Source organism: Uranotaenia lowii, unplaced genomic scaffold (assembly GCF_029784155.1).
Source record: "Uranotaenia lowii strain MFRU-FL unplaced genomic scaffold, ASM2978415v1 HiC_scaffold_58, whole genome shotgun sequence".
Taxonomy (NCBI): Eukaryota; Metazoa; Arthropoda; class Insecta; order Diptera; family Culicidae; genus Uranotaenia; species Uranotaenia lowii.
The window spans coordinates 73,310-93,658 of record NW_026598511.1 but is presented as its reverse complement, the minus strand read 5'-3'; the positions used below and the strand labels follow the sequence as shown (position 1 = coordinate 93,658).

The 20,349-nt window shown below is 38.4% G+C and overlaps 1 protein-coding gene across 1 annotated transcript; it reads left to right on the top strand.

Moving 5' to 3' along the window:
* The first annotated feature begins 2,137 nt into the window (after positions 1-2,137).
* Positions 2,138-20,334, top strand: LOC129760342 (zinc finger protein 521-like). Its single transcript, XM_055757979.1, has 5 exons — positions 2,138-2,405; positions 2,560-2,799; positions 10,584-11,930; positions 12,199-15,576; positions 20,077-20,334. The coding sequence occupies exons 1-5, from the start codon at positions 2,320-2,322 to the stop codon at positions 20,174-20,176; spliced, it is 5,151 nt and encodes a 1,716-aa protein (XP_055613954.1). The 5' UTR covers positions 2,138-2,319; the 3' UTR covers positions 20,177-20,334.
* Positions 20,335-20,349: the final 15 nt, after the last annotated feature.

Below are 20,349 nucleotides of genomic sequence, written 5' to 3'. Positions count from 1 at the left end.
CGCCCATTGGTGCGTTTGCTCTCACTGGATAAGTCGACCTGAGGAGTTTTGCCATCCATGCTTACCGGTGCACTTCGAAGCTTATCTGGGCAATTTGTAATATAAGCAAAGTATTATGATAAGGATCAACTACCATAACTAAATTAAATTTATGGCTACATTTACGGTTCTGTTCCGATTTTCATATATTACGCAAAAACGCAAACTTTTTCTGATAAATAAACTGCTTAACCTCACTAAACAGCTCCGGCAAATTGCTACCCTTTTGCTATAGGTGAATGGTACCGTTTTATTTGGCTCAATCGAGGTACACTTTATCTCGCTGCGAGGTAAGCTTTATAGGTTAAGGTACCATTTTTAATTTAAAATTACCTTTTTTTCAGCTAAATTCAGGTAAACTTTACCTCGCTACGAGATGAGTTTCACCTCGAAGCGGTAGAATTGATTTTCATGAGCATTCATTTTGCTATCTACATCCCGCATAAATCAGTATTATAAAACAACCGTTCCAGTAATCTTTTTCCCGAGACACCATAAAGATTACTCTTATAGTAATGGATTATAAATGGACGATTACATAAATAGTATTGGAATCGTTTGGACACACTGAACGATACAGTGAACGGGTCGTTAAGTAGAGTTATGATTAAATGAAGATTAATTTTTTTCGTACCATTCGATCATATGTGTTATCTTTTTTTAATGATCCACCTATAAAACGATAACGATACAGCATATCCTCATTCAACGATAAAAAGATTTATGGGTTTTTGTTAATTTCACATAATTTTAATTCGATTTTCGGTAACAAGGAAAAAGATTTTCTTCATTCCAATGCATTTATTTTATTTTAAATAATTGAGTAACATACTTATCATACTTTACATCGTATCCTGATGGTCAGATATTTTCTGGATGTTGTGTGTAAACGTATACATTCATACCCATGGGTGTTGCTTGCAATGATCGTTTTTTTACCATCCCGAGGAAGTGGCCGCTCGATCGTTGGTACCATCATGTAGCTGCCGGTTTTTTGCTGCTGCTGCACTATCGGCTGATTCACACTGCTGCTACGGTAGTGCTGCTTCCCGCTGCTTTCGGTAGCAAAGCTCTTCCTGCGAACCTAAAACAATTTGCGGTGAAAAACTATTGAAATCTTTCACGGAAAAAAATGAATCTTATGTGATTTAAATTACCTCTACGCTTGCCCTGTTGTGATCCTCGGCTTGAAATTGGATCCAAATTTCACACAAATAACACTCCCCGGAGACCTTTTAAATCTTCTCTGAAATAAATCTGAACACTTGTTCTATGACAGCAGAAAAATTGGAGCGTGTTGCAAAAATACGCAGTTTATTTTGAAAACCATTAATTGTATCTTTCTGAAATATTTTTTTATCATTCCGGTGCGTTGCAAAAATTATCAATTTGTTTTTCAGAATATTAATCGTATCTTCCAGAAATAATATTTTATCCGTTCTAGCAACAGCACATCGAGCCAAGACGCATCTTAGAACGTTACTATTAATGTAATCAGAAAAGAATAATACGGAAGATTCAGAGTATCGTATTAACCTATGCGGGATGCACCACTTGAAATGAAGAAATTCATTGGACTTCCACTTTTAAGTGAAACTTCAAGTGTATATTAAGTGTGACTTTTGGTTCAGTGCAGGAAAGTTGTGTCATTCAGGGCACTGTTAAATTGATCCGAATTTGGTTAGTTTCCTAGTCTGTTATCGGACCGATCCACGGGTTGAACGGACCGAATTCCGACCGAGTTTTGTCCGATTTTTCGATCTGAAATCGTTCATAACTTGATACTTGATACTGACTTTTAAGCGTATATGTAACCTCGAGGTTACCTCGAATGATGATGCGCGCGGGAAGCAAGTATTGGTGTGGAGGACAGGCATCGTAATGGAAAAATCTCCGATCGTTGTTTGTGTTTGTGCAATGAATCGATATAAACAGCTCGGGATGCTCGGACTGTAAAAAATAGAGACAACTGTGAGTTTTGAAGTGTTTTATTCATATTCTGGTATATAAGCAAGTTATAGTAATTTAGTGCAATTATGAATATTTTTATTGTTCTCATAATAATTAAGGTAATTACAAATTTAACTTTTTTTTCAAGATAGATATCCGGAAGTTGGTGGCGTTGGCGTGTCTCTCATGGACTTACAGTCTTGTCATGCAGCCCTTCTTTGACAGTTCAATTTGTGCGAAAATTAACACCACCGTCAAAGAAAAAGAATCCTACTCCAGATAGAACAAAATTTTCAGTCAGCCAGAAACGCGTCGCTAAAAATCAACAAAATGGACCTCTCGGTGGCCTCCCGGGAGGCGGAATCGGAACCATTCCAGGCGGACAACCTATTTGGAATGGAAGATTTACCAGTTGTGTGAGTATTTAAGATATTTCGTTTGATTTTTGTGGTGTCAGCTAGAGCTTAAATAGATTTGCACCGATAGATTTTTTTTCAAAGCTGCTGCTGATGGTGGAATGATTGATGTTTTCTTTATGATTTTTTTTTCTCACTCCCTCAATTTCCGTAGCCCCTTCGAAGGCCCCGAATCTTATTGTCGATTGTGTTTGACTACTCCGGAGGTAGAGCCGCTGTTTCCGGCCGAGGCGGATCCCAATGTATATGTAGTTGAGCTGATAGGCAAATACATTGGTATCGATCTTAGCTTACAGGATGATTTCCAGAGTGCTGTTTGCCGACACTGCCAGCTCGTTCTGGATCAGTTTGATTTGTTCCGACAGAATTGTCTTAAAGTGGACATAGCTATCCGGTGAGTATAGAATATAAAATGCAAACATTTTTCGTACGCAAACACCCTCTCATGTTAGACATTGCTTATTTTGAATCAATTTAGGCCAAAAACAAGGAGCACTCTTTTCCCTTCCTACCAATTCACTGCAAGAAGAAAAGGGATCCCGAATAATCAAACCAATTTTTCTCATTCTGTTATACTTTCCCATAGGAAATTTTGGTCCATTCGCTTGATTAGCTCTTGATCTATACAACAAATTTTATATAAAACCCCCGCCTTTCTCCCCTATCTACACAGAAAGGCAGAAAGGGATTCAAAACCATAAAAACCATCGTACCCACGTAGCCTGCCATGCTAAATATGGTTCCATTTGCTCGATAAGTTAACATCAAGATCTCCTTCCCCTTTTTATCTCTACAAAAAGTTAGAGTGATGTTTCGAATAGTCATAATAACATTTCACGTACCTACCCAAATATCCTTTCAAGCCCAATTTGGTTCTAATAGCTTGATTTATTGTCGAGTTATGCAACCACATTTCTTTGGTTTCTCATAATAGGAACCTCTCCCCGTCTCCAAAGTCCCCATCTGCCTAAGTTTCACACAAAACGAATCAGTAGTTTTCGAGTCTCTAGAAAACATACAAGCAGAAATTAATTTTGTATTAAGGTGCAATCGTTTAAATTTTGCTCTGTTACGAAAAATTGAAAACTATTTCTTCTTATTAAAAATTTTCACTAATAACACTATACTGTTTGTTGACATACGAATTCTAATTCAAGAATTGTGATATGTGATGATAATGCTTCTAAATAAATTCTACCCGCTCATTTTCACTATCTTTCATTTCTTCTAACTTTCTACCCATCTATACCCAAGCAACCAAAAGCTCGGATAGCATTCCTCTATCAGGTTTGATCAGCTCAATCGTGTATTGTAATACAACTTTTTTTCAGCACAATTTTTAAGTAGCTAAACAAAATTAACAGTTGATCAAAAGTTCGCATAAATTGCTAAACAACTTCTAACCAGCTTCAAAAAGCACTTTTATGAGCAGTACAAAATCGAAAAAAAAGCTTCGATCCTTCATATGCCGCCTTCTCAAGTCCGCTAATTTTATTCAAATTAATCAACCATATTTGTTACTAACTCAAAAAATTACAACAAGCACAAATCTCCGCAAACCAATGAAGAATATAGCAAACTCAACTACGCCTATAAAAAAGCCAGTCAACATAGCTATCAAAACCATCGTAGTCGAATTCAGCAAAACCTCAAGACTAGCCCAAAGTCCTTCTGGAATCACGTCAAGAATCATCGGAATGAACCTGGAACACCGTCCTGCATGTTCTTAGATGGCATCATGGCGAACTCTGACTCCGGAATCTGCGATCTCTTTGCCAATAAATTCTCGAGCATCTTTGATACATCTTCAATAACCGACGACCAACTGAATTGTGCCATCAGGAGTGTTTCACTTTTTTGCTGACTCCTATCAGGCTTATCTTCCAAGCTTCGCTTGACCAGGCCACCTTCCCCTCACTGTGGAAAGAAGCTTACATGTTCCCGGTTCATAAAAAAGGAGATAGGAAAGATGTCAATAATTACCGAGGAATTTCAGCTCTGTGTGCCATAGCCAAACTTTTCGAATTGGTGGTTTTAGATCCCATTTTCATGTTCTGCAAGCACAACTTCTCCAACGACCAGCATGGATTTATACCTTACTGGACTTAAATTGACAGTACGTACGGGTAACTGTTTTTCCAGGCAGTTCTCAGTTTCATCAGGCGTGCCTCAAGGAAGTCATTTAGGGCCGTTAGTATTCGTAATCTACTTCAATGACGTGCTGCAACTCCTCAATGGACCAAAATTAGCGTATGCCGACGACTTGAAACTATACTACTCTATCAGCGGCCCCGAAGATGTGAACTTCCTGCAGAACCAGTTTAACCTCTTTGCCTCCTGGTGTGATGCCAATCGCCTACCTTTCAACCGTAGTAAATGCGTAGTAATATCATTTTCCCGCAAACGACGCCCGTTCTTAGCCGATTATTTCCTTGTAAACGACGCAATCTCTCGAGCTCAACACGTGAAAGATCTTGGTGTGATCCTTGACGTGCGGTCGGATTTTAAGAATCACACCAACTATATCGTTGACAAGGCCTCCAGAAGCCTGGGTCTTCTTTTCCGCATGACGAAGGACTTTAAGGACATCTACTGCCTGAAGAGTCTTTACTGTAGTCTGGTTCGATCGATCCTTGAATATGCTTCTGCGGTTTGGTGCCCATATTATCAAAACGGTTCTGGTCGCATCGAAGCCATCCAACGACGTTTTTTGAGGTATGCCCTTCGACACTTAAACTGGCAAGACCCTTTTCGACTTCCCAGCTACGAAAGCCGCTGTCGCCTGATCGACATCGACACGCTGCAAGCCCGCAGGACCGCCACTCGTGCGTCTTTCGTCTCTGATCTGCTTTCATCAAGAATCGACTCTCCCGCACTTTTGCACTCGTGTCTCATTCGTCGCTGATCTGCTTTCATCAAGAATCGACTCTGCCGCACTTTTGGAAGTTCTCCACTTAGCGTCCAACCTCGTGGTTTGAGGAATCGGGATCTTCAGCTCTTCGTTCCTGTTAGACTAAACAATTACGGGGCCAACTCTGCAATTATTGGCGTCATCAAGACTTTTAACCGCTTCTCAGAGCATTTGGATTTTGAAGTTTCGAAGGTTGTATTCCGAAGAAGAATTCTTAATGTTCTAAGTTCAGTGTAGATTTTTATTTGTAGTTAGTCTCTTAATTTTAAATATCATTTGGATCAATATATGATCTGTTGATTTGATAATAAATAATGTAATTAAATAATTAAATGTTCTTACCAATGAAAAAATTAAAATAATTATATCACCGGTTGTCGTTATAATTTTTACACTTATTGATATTTCTATTGAGTAAAACAGCAACGTGACGTTTCGGGTTACTTTGCTTCACCCATCATCAAACGTAAAAAATAAAAAACAGCACAGTTTTCCTCCTAATCAGCTGCTGGTTGACTTTTAACTTAAGTTAACTTAAAGTTGCAAAGAAATGTCAAAAAATTTCTCAACCATAAACTTTTTCTTAGATCACGTATATTGGGCACTGCAGCAAATGTTTTTAAAATAAATAAACTTTTAATAACTTAGAGGTATGAATATGTTACTTTTATAGCGTTAATTAATCAAAGGATTTATGGTTTTCTACCTTTGTGCACATTTTTTTTACGAATTTTGACAAAAAATGAAACTTAAAAATCTGAATAAAAAATTAAGTGAAAGAATTTAAAACATTCTAATTGCTGTTACTTTATAGTTTTGACAGTTTTTGACTGAATCCACATCTCAATAATTAAATAAAATGATTATACACTAGTCCAGAATTGATGATGATCAAATCACGTTATGCTGAATCGATACTTTAAAAATGACCAGAAATGTATCAATGGTACATTTAAAATTATGGAGTAATTTTGAAAGCCAGCTAACATATCGAAATAACTTGGTGAACAATTAAAGATAAATTTTATTAGACCGTGAAAAGGATTATATGAATTCAGCAATTCATTCATAAAGTCCCAATTTACCTCTGGTCAACTAATTTTCTGAAAAGCAATATTTCACATAGATTGTTTAAGCAACCGTTGTTTTTTAATTAAATTGATTGTTATTGTTGTTGTTATTATTGTTAGGTGTTTTCAATCGAGTTATACACAGCAAATTTTTTATTGCTGGAAACCAGCAAAGTTTTGCTGGTTTTTGTCCCGCTGACTTTCCAGCAAAATTTCCAGCAATTTGAATTGCTGGAAAAACCAGCAAACATTAGTACTGTATTCCAGCAATTCAAATTGCTGGAAATCAGCAATCCAGATTGCTGGAAACCAGCAATTTTTTTCAAAACATTCGGCTGTATTTGGTATCAAATTTATGTTTCAATTCGAAATTAAGTATTGAATACTGGCTGTACCTATAATGACCAATAAATAAGAGTTATTCCATTTTTTTCAATTATGTGGTATTTATTACCAAAATTATACATTTTTTTAATATACCAGCACCGGTTCTGCTCTGGGGTGGAAGCTTTGTGCCAAAGTGTTGACCATCTGAAATAAAGTTTTGATTAGTATCTTTCATAAAATATCTACCTATCCAATGAAAACTCACCCTTGACTTGATGTCTGCAGACCATGGTTGCTATAATATAGAGGAAAATAAGAATGATTGATTAATCTTTTCAAAGTTCGTGAAATAAATTCTCACCTTTTTCCGCGTACGAAAACAAACCGACTCCAATTTGACAACTCGATTGCTGATTTTCCAACAAACTAGATCAGTTGCTGGAAAGTCCAGCAATTTGAAATCTGATTGCTGGGTTTTCAGCAAAAATGACAAGAACACAACCGAATGCTGAAAAATCCAGCAATCAGAAAACCGATTGCTGGTTTCCAGCAAAAAATTGGATTGCTGAACATTTCCAGCAATTTTTTTTTGCTGGAAATCGATGCAAAAACTTACTGTGTACACACAAAACTTTCGGGGCTCCACTTAGCAAAATTTCGCTGTTACTTTCCGTTAGCAAAAATATTTTTTTACTGTTGAGTTAGCAAAAAGCTAAATTTACTTGATTTTAGCAATAAGAAAGTTCATTTTGCTTGATTTGAGTAAAATGAAGGTTTTCTAGCCGCTTTGTGCACAGACAGCAGCCGCCGCTCCGGTTGGAAGAAAAATAACAAACTGACACGATTGTGCGCGTTTCCGAAAGTTCGATGCTAGTCGTTCTAGTGGATGCTAAGTCAAAAACAAAATACTAGCCAAATCTACATCGGATGCGTAAAGGTAAGGGCCGATTATGAATTGTACAGATTTATAGATTTTTAAATTCAAAAATATGTTTGTTTTTCTTTCTATCAGGTTACAACTGAAACAAGAAACCCACAACAGACCGGAAATGAAGGGAACCACAACTGGAATTTGAACGAGCTGCTAGCCGGCACACTCCGGCGCATTCGTTGAGGAAGATGGCTTGGCATTCCGCTCGCCGGAAGATGCGTTCTCAGGATCGAAACTTCCGTCCGTTGTACAAAAAGCGTGAAATTAAATTAAAAAAAAAGTGTAAAATAAATTGAAAGTAAAGGAAATTTGTGTGTTCTATTTCATAGGCAATCATCCTCCCTGATTCTCCAGAGAAAAAACCATAAATTTTGAAATTTCAGATCCGGGCAATCTTTTTCTCCGGTTTATGCTAAAAAATTGAGTAAAAATTGCGGCGGCTAACTTTTTTCTCGTTTGCTAAAAATATAGTTAAAAAATATTGCTAAATTGATTGCTAACTTTCTAGCTGGTCAAATTTGAGCAAAATTTTGCTAAATTTCGGCCTCGAAAGTTTTGTGTGTAGGTACCTTTCTTGAAAAAACATAACAATACCCCACGTTTTCATTTGATTGATAAAATATTCAAAATTCTAATAAAATTAAAACTTCTTTGTTTATGTTATATGTACTCATGTACCATGCACACTACAAATTGTAAATAACATAACATCATTTCAAAAATTAAACCTTAAATTTTTTGCCAAACGACATAACCTCGAGATACTTATCATATTTGGTTTCGGAAATATTTTCTCATTTTTCAGCTCAATTTCACAAAATTTAAAAATTCAAATAGAATTTTTATTTAAAAATCGAATAAAAACACGCATTTTGAAGTCGGATTCAGATAAATTTACCAGAAATTAGATAATAAGATTCAGAATCCTGCATCTAGAAAGAACTCAGACTTCAAAAGCGCATTCTGAAATAATAATAATAAAGGTTAGCCAAAAAAAAATCTTCATTCAGTGTTTTTGATATGAGAACGGAAATTAAATTTCAGATTGCCGCTAAGTAATAAGATTCAGCAGAATCTATTTTAAGAACTGCATAAGAAAAATTAAAAATAGAATATCAATCAGTAGAACAGCAATAACATAAAACTTGATTTCTTATTCCGAAGATAAGCGAGAGAAATTGAAATTAACATTCGAACTATGGATTTAACCTTGAAAAGAAGTTATTTTATGGTTCAGTAATTTAACCCGAAATTCACCGTTCATGATCAGATTTCGAATTTGAGAGTTCAGAAGTCAGAGTTCAATAGTAAAATTCGGTATTCCAATTTAAAATTATAAAAGTATCATATAGCACATTATGGGCCTTATTACATAAGACGAGTCGAGTAACTCGACTAGACTCCAGTCACTGTCGAGTCGAGCGAAATGTCGTATTACGGTAGTCGAGTGAAACAGCTGAGTCACGAACCTTCAAGCACTCGACTCAGTCGAGCTCCTCGCCTAAAATTCGACTTGACTCGACTACTGTAATACCAAAATGGCTCACTCGAGTAAAATGACTCGTGACTCGTCTTATGTAATAGGGCCCTATATCGAAACTATATTTTATCTCATGCAAATAATAAAATCAAAGGATTTTTCCTTATAATAATCGAAGTTGGCGTGAAAGTCTGAAAAGAAAATAACAATTTTCCGTTAAGGTTAGGGCAACTAGCATTAATTCTTACCGTATTATCATGTAACCGTGACCTGAATAACCTTTGAACATCAAGAATGAAATTGTACTGAACAATTTAAAGTCCTCTTACACTAAGTTCAACTTTGATAAAAATATCTTTTTCTCTTATCGGAAAACCCGGTAAGCATATTTATTTGTGTAGTTTGAAACACGGAAAATAATAAAATCTCCATCTGGAAAACCTCGCGTGACGGGCGAATTCTCTCAACTCTGATTATGCCTTTTTAAGATGTCTTGCTATACTTGAATACTAAGTGAATAAAATAAAATAAAAGATGTCTTGCTGAATACAAAAATTAAAGTAACGTTTGTTACCTTCGAAAAAGCAGTAAATACTTTGGCAAATCACAATTCGTATAAAGCATTCATCAAAAATCTTTTGATTACTTTTTTTTATACAATAAATTGCATACTAACTTAATTAAGAAAAATTAACGAATGAATCAACTGTTGGTGTAAAAAAATAAACTTTTCAACTTCCCTAAATTTCACACTTTTGAAATGTCCAAATACTGTAAAAATTTATTTTCATTTGAGCATTTCAATCGTTTAATCTATAATCTTAACTCTTCTTAAAATTCAGGTACTAGATAGTTACAGAAAACGAAAACTTTTTATTTTATTTTAATAAATTGATTTTCGGCGATTTCAGTCAGGAAAACTCTTAAAACAATTCTTATTTCTTCATCCGACGTTTCGGCATTTATTATGCCTTTTTAAAGGAGTCTATTAATATAAATAAAAAATGTATTTAAAAAATGTGTAATAATATTTGGTGTACTTACTGGAGTTTCTCGTTTTAATTGTCCAAAAAGTTTTTTGAATCTACTAAACTGTCTAATCGGGAAATGTAAGTCCAACCAGTTAATAGCAGTTTATATAAAAACAAAATTATTTTTTATTGTAAAAACTTTAGCTATAGCCATTCATTTTTCCGAGCTCTTCGACTTTGAGGTATTGAGGAATGTTTTCCGAAAATAAGTTATGAGTATATTGAAAAATCGTTTATTAGATGTAAATTGTGTGTAATTTCAATTTACTGTTGCTTCTGTTGATTGAATAAACAAATAATAATATCCCGTTAATACTTGAAGACCTGACTTCTATATAGTTCTCAAATGATGACTTGTACAGTGTCGTTAAATTTAGTAGTGAGTATTTTAATTAAATTGTTTTCAACATGCTTTAATCGTCTTGCAGGAGACGTCGCCTAGGTTTGGACGTGGTAGTAAAAGCCGAACCAGCACCTGAACCAGAAGAAGAAGACAATGAAGACGATCTCCCTTTCGTACGGTTAGAGAACCGTACCTATCAGTGCAAAATCTGTTCGGAGTTGTTCCGCTCAATGACTTTGTTCTCGACGCACTGCAAAGAAGAACACCCGGAGGAGTCTAAAATGTTCAAATGTAAACAATGTAACAAAGCCTTCATGACGAAAACCGCACGACTCCAGCACATACGGTCGCACTTACCATCAAATTCTTTAGAACATGAAATCGCCGGAGATCGTATTCAGGTGTGCGAAAAGTGTATGATCACATTCGATTCGTATAAACTTTTAAAGGTTCATATTAAGGAGCAACATGCAAGCGATCCCAAGCAAGAACCTCTTGTTTGTAAATCATGTTCTAAGCAATTCACGAGGATAACTATACTTCGAAATCACATTCTCCGAGTTCATCTGGGCAAGCTTCCTCATATGTGTAGACATTGTGGCATTGGTTTTGGATACACCCAGCAGTTATTAACTCATCTCAGAACCGAGCACGGAATCACTGATAATATAAATCAATTAGGACAGTCGCTTCCAACTGATGATGATCATGAAGAAGAAAAGGATAACAACTCTACACTAACCGGTGCAGTAGAAACAACTGCAATAAAAGAAACAACCTCGGATATAGGTGAATCCTTACAACAAACGAATTCATTTACTCAACAGCAGGAGAGTCCTACAAAGACAACTTTTGTTCGAAGATTGGACGAATATAATTGTACCGAGTGTCAAATTAAATGTAATAGCAAGGAAGATTTACGCATCCACAGTAAAATGCATCAGGATCCTAGTTGGTGGAAATGCATGCACTGCCGCAACTTTGTCAAACATCAGAAGATGCACATTGACAAGAAACATCCATCATTAGCATCGGAGGATTTGGATTCCTGTTACCAGCTGCGTTACAGATGTTGGTTCTGTCGTATGTATTTCAAGTCGCTTCCGCAAATGCACGCGCATGCTCAGGCAGGGCATCAAGTCACTATCCCTGGCTTCAAACCGGAACAGATAGTTCAGGTTAAGATTGAAGCACCTGAAGTAGAACCCATCAAACAGCAACCACAGCAGCAGCCAACACTTCAAACACAACCAGAAACTTCTGCACTGTTAGCGCTTCTAACGGGACAGGTTACATCTTTAACAGCGATGCCCGGCGTGCCAACGTTGCCTCAGTTGCCGCAGCCATCATTACCGTTTGCTCCGGAAAATCTACCTTTGTTATTATCTCAACTAGATAACGGTGGTTGGGATTATCTGCGGGAATTCTCTAGGTAAGTTTTTCTTCGAGCTATTGATGGTTTTTTTATTTTGCCATTTTTTTCAATTCTTGTGTGAAATAATTGGGGTACTAATTGCTCATTAAACATGGAGCATAGAAAAAATAGAAGTTCACCGCAATGGTAAAATTAGCAACCAATAGAAGAAGAAAAAATCTGTCACACTAAAAAAAGCCGAGTACCACCCAGATGTTCAACATGGGGAACGTATATCTTAATTTATAACTACCTACTAATGGAATTTCTTATATTATTCTTCCAGACTTTTGAATCCAAATAACGTTACTAGTTTCGGAAATATACCACTGAAACAGGAATCAGAACCATTGGATAACAGTAGTTCGGTTATGGATTTGTCCTCCTACAGTAACGATAAGCAACAACAATCTCTGAACAGTAGCGGTGCGAATCAGAATTCCTTTTCTTACATGGATGACGACGAGGAAGAAGAACCCGACTCAGAAGATGATAGCTTCATTCGATTGGGCAACAGAATGTATCAATGTAAATCCTGCACGGATGTATTCCGTCACATGATGTTGCTACGCAAGCACACTAAAGTGGCCCATCCTTCGGAGTGGAAGAGCTTCAAGTGTCCAAACTGCAAGCGCCGCTTCCCATCAGCTTCAATTCGTGATCGACACGCTCATTTTCACACATTGAACCATCCGCATAAGTGTTCCGAATGTGATCAAATGTACAATACGAAGAAAAAGTTGGAGCAACACCACATTCAGTTTCATGCCGTTAATTCCAGTACTTTTACGTTGGAAAGATTGAGATGTGAGCTGTGCTTTTTGTCCTTCGCGGAAAAGAAATATTATGATCTACATTCACGCATTTTCCATCAGAACAAACCGCAGCGTATTAAAAACCTGTCTGATCGTATTCAAGTTTGCGAAAGATGTGTAGTAACGTTCGATTCGAAAGAACTTTTGCTAGAGCATATGAAACAGGTTCATCATTCAGATCCTCCTCTCGAGGGATGTGTATGCCCCAGATGCTCTAAGGATTTGAAGACGGTGACACTTCTGAGGATTCATATTTTGGTTGTCCACTTGGGGCACTTACCGTTTGTGTGCCAACATTGTAACGCTGCATTTGCTACTCGCCATTGGCTTCTCAAGCATGTGGAAAAAGAGCATGGTGATAAGCCTTCGATGGCTTTACCACCAATAGTGGTACCGGCACCCGTCATAAAATGTCCCTCCTGTGAGGAGACCTTTGAGGATATGGAAAAATTGGGCGTTCATCAAGAGCAAGCCCATCCTGTCGTTAAGGCAGAAGTTGACCCGGATTCAGGGTCCACGGTATATCCTTGTCCTAAATGTGTTAAAAAGCTAGAGTCGAAAGAAGTTCTTGAAAAGCACATTTTAAAAGCTCATCCTACATTTATGCTGATGTATAAATGTCCGCTTTGTCAGAAACCTGTGCGATATCGGAAACAGCACTTACGTATTCACCACGACATTGAGTACAACGAACGGGAGCATCTTTACGAAACTCGATACAAGTGCCATTGCTGTTCAAAGCTATTCAAAGACAAGCGTAGTCTATCGTCTCACCAATCGTCTCTTTCACACCAATGTGCTCGCTGTCAGATGCGATTCAAGACAAAGAAAAATCTTCTAGCTCATCTTGTTACTCATCGTCCAAATAAGTCGCTAAAGTGCGAAGAGTGTGGACTTGAATTCGGCTATCGGACACGGCTCGAGGAACATCGACTTCGCTTCCACAGTGCTAATTCCACCGAAGTTCTCAAACTGCTCAACTGCCCGTTCTGTCCCAAATTGTTCATGAGTCCAAGTAACAGAGAACGACACATATCCGTTACACATCCACAAGATGACTTTACCATCGCTTGTGGACACTGTGATTACGTTGATAAGGACAGCCTGATTATCAGAAAACACTATAGGACCGATCATCCAAATGAAAGATGCACATTCAAATGTGCACTGTGCGTCAAAATATATTTGAACCTATCCAGTTATAAGGAACACTACAAGAAGCATAGCGATGAGGCAGCTGCTGCACGAGCTGCCTCCGAGACATCGAACAATTCTGGAAATGTAAGTGCAAGTACAGATGTTACAATTAAAGTTGAAACCGAAGAATCTCAGTTACAAGATACTATTGAAAAGCCGGATGGGTTGAAGCAAGAGCCTTTGGAAATCATGGAAAGCAATTCTGAGCAAATTATCAAGACAGAACCAATAGCTACCGAACCAGATGAATCTGAAATTGGCAAAGACAAGCCGCAGAATGCAGAACCTGATCAGCAGCCTAACTTGCAAGAAGATAATTCAGAATCGAAAATAGACGAATCCATCAGAGTTACGAGCTCAGATGAAACGAAGCACGAAGATGAAAATGGTGATTTGGACCCCGTAGAACACGAAAAAAATAGTGAAGTGAATAACTTTGAACAAGAAAATGTAGATAAGAAAGCGTCAGAAAATGAAAAGAAAGATGAAAAGGTAGAATCTTCTGATATAGCAAAAACAGATACCAAGAACATTGAAGAACAAAATGATAAAACTGAGACCAATATTACCAGTATTTCTGAACAATGTCAACAGAAGATTAATCATGATGAGATAGATCAAACGCAAACAGATGTAATGGACTGTGAACAAACGGACAAGAAGCAAACGCAATCCATTGAAATGACTAATGAACAAATAAACACTGCTATTGCTGAAGAAAAACAAACTACAGAAGATGCACCTAAAGCGAATGCAGAAACTTCAAAACAAAATGAGGAGAATCAATCTAAAGAAGATGCTTTCCAAACAAATGAAAAAGCGTTAAAACAAGCTGAAGAAAACCAACCGAAACAAGATGCTTCTAACATGAATGACACATTTTCTGAGCAAAACGAGGAAGAACAATCAATAGAAGCTGCGTCTAAAACGGATAAAAAATCTCTAGAGGACATTACTGAAACCAAACAGGTTAATAAAGCTGATATTGAGGTACAAAACGCCGAGAGTAAAGAATCAGAACTAAGCTATGCACAAACAGAACATAATTCAAACCTAAAAGATGACATTGAAGGCGGAAATACTGAACCAATGATACCCCCAAACATTGAGAAAGATGAGAAAACCGAAAACAATGATACGGAGTGTGTATCAACAACCAGTGAACACCAGGAACATTCTTTGTTGATGGAAAAATCGGAAACCGACTCCAAAGAGGAAGCAAGTGTAGCAGATAAAACCAATGTTTTGTCGGATGAATGTGCAACAAATATTCTTGAACAAAAAGAGACACCAAACATTCCGTTCGAAGAAAAGAAAGATAACGATCAGTCCAAGCAACCTTCCGACGCAGAAGAGCAACCCTGTGGGTCTTCTGAAGATAATACCGTAGTCAGCAGTATTCACAAATCGACCGCAAGTGAACCGATGGATACTGAACAATCGGACGTTTCTGAAAAAGGTCAGGTAAATGAAAGCAAAAATGATGGTAATCCAAAACTCGCAAAGCGGTTGAAAGTGAGTCATGACGATGGATCGATTCAAAATATTTTGAGTAGCTCTCATCATATGCAACCGGTGGTTTTAATAAAAGATATAAAAAGCAACACCGAATTGAAGGATAAAATTTCAACGCCAGTTGTCAAAAACGATTCGTAAGTATTCTCTTTTTGAGTAAAATTATATAAAAAAAGAAAAAAAAAACAGATCAAAAAATCCCATGTGTTAGTAGAAGTTAGAAAATAGGTTTACCAATATTCTACATACATACATATATCTGGTAGTTTTAAAGTGTCGTATTTCATCTTAAAACGCAAAAAATACCTATTGAGTGTATAATGGTCTTGTCCCTCTAAAAGGATTATCGTTCCGCTCTTCTCCCATGTATTTGTGCAAAAAAGTATCAAATAAATTGTTTAGTGTGGTATACAGAACCATTGTTTTTTATAGTGTTGTAATTTGTGAAATTTTTTGATTCATATCAGGTAGCTACATAGGACGGCCCCGTCTTTCTAGGTTTACTCAAAGCTATAGGAAGGCCCCTTGTTTCTAGGTTTAATCAAAGATCTATTAGTATCGAGATAGTCGGGCTGTTGTTCTGTCGAACAAATCGTTGGCGACGCCTGCAGCCTGCTGCAGCTGTGCGAGATGGGATCTATGCTTTGCGGATTTCTTTTCAAGCGTTGCAGATTTGCATTCATGCTTTGAATAAAAGCATATCATCGCTCTATAACATTGAATATCAAACGTCAGTTCACTCCTTAACTCACACCATGATTGTGTTTATATTGTTTATGGCAGTGTGTGCGTGAAATGTGTTTAAACTAGAGGTTGGACCCCAACCCGTTAACCCTTTTATTGGCGCTAGTGCGATGTCATCAAAATTTCGATAGGATCTGGTTTAATCAAACCTATTCTAGTTCGAACGGGCAGCGTGAGGAGGCACCCTTGTTATTTGATCGTTGTTTTTAGAACGACCCTGTATTTCTAGCTTTATTTAAAGCGGCGGAGGCGGGGTGCTACTTGCCGTGAAGTCGAATCTCCCAGCGCAGCTCATCGACAACAAATCCTGGTGCGATCTGGAACTTGTGCGGATTCTCATTGACCTCGCTGACCGGAAACTGTACGTATGTGTATTTTACCTGCCATCCGATCGCTCAAGAGATGTTGCCCTCGCTGAGTCGTTTTCTCGCTGCATCGTCGTAGTTAGCTCTTTCTGCGCTCCAGAAGATGACTTACTTGTCATTGGCGACTTCAATATGCCCGGTTTGAAGTGGTGCTCTCACCATGGTAGCTCTCTGTATCCGGACCCTGCCTGCTCTACTTTTTCGGCGCCTTCAAACATCATATTGGACTCCTTGAGTACAGCGACCTTGCGCCAGATTAACGGCGTGGTGAACGAATACGGTCGTACGCTGGACCTTTGCTTTGCCAATGATGGATCTCGTTTACCGTTCATCGAACTCGCTCCTGCACCGCTAGTTAAAGTAGTCCCACATCACCCTGCTCTACTGGCATCACTTGAAATAACTAGGCCGATCGCTACAGTAGGAAAACCAGCGACCTTCTACCTCGACTTCAAAAACGCCAACTTCGATGACATCTCTCACATTCTGGCAACTATCGACTGGGTATCTGAGCTTGATCTGTCAAATCCTAACGCCGCTGCTGATACCTTCTCACACATTCTGAATTATGTCATCGATCGCCACGTTCCAAAACGCTCTAGCAGCGGAAATACGCGAATCCCCTGGATCACGACTGAACTGCGACAACTGAAGACTGCTAAAAGGTGTGCTCTTCGAAATTACAAGAAGCAAAAATCATCCTACACTAAGGATATATACCGTAAACTTAACTCCGTTTATAAAAAAGCCAGCGAACGTTGTTACCATAACTACCTACGTCGCGTACAACGTAACCTCAAGTCTTGCCCAAAATCTTTTTGGAAACACGTAAAGAGTCAGCGTAAGGAACCTGGTATACCTTCAAACATGTTTTTGGACGACATCACGGCGAACTCTGATCGTGGTATCTGCGATCTCTTCGCCCAAAAATTTTCCAGTATCTTCACTTCAGCTTCAACATCCCCAGAATATTTAGCTAGTGCTGTCAGGAACGTTTCGCCAGTGGGCTTTTCAATAAATGGTTTTGAAATCGAGGAGGCAGTCATCTCTAAAGCAGCAGCGAAGCTCAAGAATTCCTTTTCCACAGGTCCGGACGGGATACCAGCTGCTTTTTTGAAAAGTTTCATGCCTGTTTTGCTGACCCCTATTCGGCTCATTTTTCAAGCTTCGCTTGATAGAGCCATCTTCCCTCTACTATGGAAGGAAGCTTACATGTTCCCGGTTCATAAAAAAGGAGATAGGAGAGATATTAACAATTACCGTGGAATCTCTGCTTTATGTTCTATTGCCAAATTATTTGAATTGGTGATCTTGGATCCTTTTTTCACGTCCTGCAAAAATTACATCTCCAATGATCAGCACGGATTCATGCCCAAACGCTCTACAACAAGTAACTTGCTAACGTTTACTTCTGTTGTGCATGAAAGTTTTGCTGCCAAATCTCAAACTGATGCAATCTACACCGATCTGTCCGCTGCATTCGACAAGGTGAACCATGAGATTGCCATCGGAAAACTCGAACGCTTAGGATTCTGTGGTACGCTACTGGGCTGGTTCCGCAGTTACTTAACCGGTCGTAAATTGATTGTTCGAACGGGTGACACCTTTTCCAGGCAGTTCCCAGCCACCTCTGGTGTGCCCCAAGGTAGCCATCTAGGACCGATCATTTTCCTAATTTATTTCAACGACGTGTTGTCACTCCTCGACGTCCCCAAACTCTGCTATGCCGATGACCTAAAACTATTTTACACCATAAACGACCACGACGACATAAATTTTCTGCAATGTCAATTTAACCTCTTCGCTGATTGGTGCGACCTTAACTGTCTGCCATTAAACCGCAACAAATGTTTAGTCATCAGCTTTTCTCGTAAGCGGCAACCTTTAATCGCGGAGTACTTCCTAGGAGACGGACCCATCTCACGTGTGAACCACGTTAACGATCTTGGCGTAATCTTAGATCAGCGCTTGGAATTCAAGGCACACACCAACTACGCGATTGACAAAGCATCCAGAAGTCTCGGTTTCATTTTTAGAGTGGCGAAGGACTTCAAGGATGTGTATTGCCTGAAAAGCCTATACTGCAGCATCGTTCGTTCCATCCTTGAATACGCATCAGCTGCTGGTGTCCCTACTACCAGAACGGTGTCGATCGGCTCGAGGCTATCCAGCGGCGATTCTTGCGATACGCCCTTAGACACCTGAACTGGCAAGACCCTTTTCGCTTACCTAGCTACGAAAATCGATGCCGCCTCATAGATATCGATACTCTTCAAGCTCGCCGACAAGCAACACGTGCCTCATTCGTCGCCGACCTCCTGTCATCGCGAATCGACTGTCCCACGCTACTGGAGGCTATTCCGCTTAGTGTACGACCCCGTGGTCTTAGAAATCTGGATCTTCAGTTGTACATTCCCCTTCGAATGAACAATTACGGAGCTAACAGCGCCCTCATCGGCGCAATGAGATCGTTCAACCGTTTCTCAGCGCATTTTGACTTCGACGTTTCGAGGGACGTTTTCCGAAGAAAAGTGATACGGGCCTTGAGAACCCCGTAGTTAGACTTAATGTTATGTTTTTAATTTTTAATTTCAAGTAATCATTTGGATCAACATGTGATCCGTTGATAAGAAATAAATAACAAATAACAAAAAAAAAGCTATTGAAAGGCCACGTGTTTCTAGGTTTACCCAAAGCTAGGGACACTCCCCTAGCCCATCCGCAACGCGAAGCGTAAGGACCATACATCATTCTAGTTCGAACGTGCAGCATGAGGAGCCATCTTCGTAGTTCTGATCGAGGTTTTTAGGACGGCCCTTTGCACATTTGAAACAAACCGCGAAGTAAATCGCGTAGGTGCAACGAACCGCCAAAAAGCGAAATTACCGGGAGCTCGTTGCTTCGTTTTCAGAAAAAGATTTGCCCCGAGTCAGTGGAGAAAATGAAAACTTATGCTTAATACTTCTGCTCACCCCCAACACTGACAACTCCAAAGGGTTGCAACCGTCTGCTTGAGGTTCAAATCTCGGGCAAAACTAAAGAGACTACATACAAAGAGAGTCTGATCCCTTTTGAAATAGTGGACTTCTGAATTAATAAACGAACACAATGACAGCAGTTAGGGCAAAACTCGTGGATAACTAGGTTGCCTCTGCTTATAAAAGAAAACGTCTAAAAGTGAATTTTGTACCGCTTCAGCTTAGAATACCAGCTGAAGCTTCTCAAGATCCTTTATTTACTCAAAACTATCTCTCTATATCTATTGCAAATTTCGCTTCATTCTTCCCCTAACTTTCCTTTCAGCGTTAGCTTCCCACATCTATTCAAAATCTCAAAAAAAAAAATTGCGTTGCTTTGCGTACATTAACACTGCCTGCTTTATGCTATACCTATAAATATTTGAGTGAATATTATTTTAGTGATTCTCTTGACTTTAGAACTTAACTGGCATTTAAACTTCTGATTTTTTTACTGTATGCTAATTTAATATTTGTACAAGCACTAACGAAACTTTGAATCTATTTACAGGTGCTTTGTGGCCATCCCTCGAATGAGTACACGCTTCGGTGCATTTATCAGTGATGTTCAATCAAATCGCTTTATGAAATTACGACAACGAAAGACTTAATATGGTGTGATGATACAAAAAAATACATTTGGGATAAATAATTGCTGTGATATTTCGAAAGTTGTTTGTATACAATTTGCTTCACGAGGTAGGTATGTTTTTTTTAAGATAATGCCATTCGTAACTTTAATCAGTTCCTAAAATTTGTTCGAACAAAAATAAAGCACATAACT

What these genes read in the sequence shown, in the direction of transcription:
- LOC129760342 (XM_055757979.1), top strand. Translation starts at nt 2,320, where the DNA reads ATGGACCTCTCGGTGGCCTCCCGGGAGGCGGAATCGGAACCATTCCAG. An exon ending in ATGGAAGATTTACCAGTTGT is followed by an intron (nt 2,406 to 2,559) that starts GTGAGTATTTAA and finishes CAATTTCCGTAG; the next exon opens with CCCCTTCGAAGGCCCCGAAT. An exon ending in CCAGTTGTCAAAAACGATTC is followed by an intron (nt 15,577 to 20,076) that starts GTAAGTATTCTC and finishes ATCTATTTACAG; the next exon opens with GTGCTTTGTGGCCATCCCTC.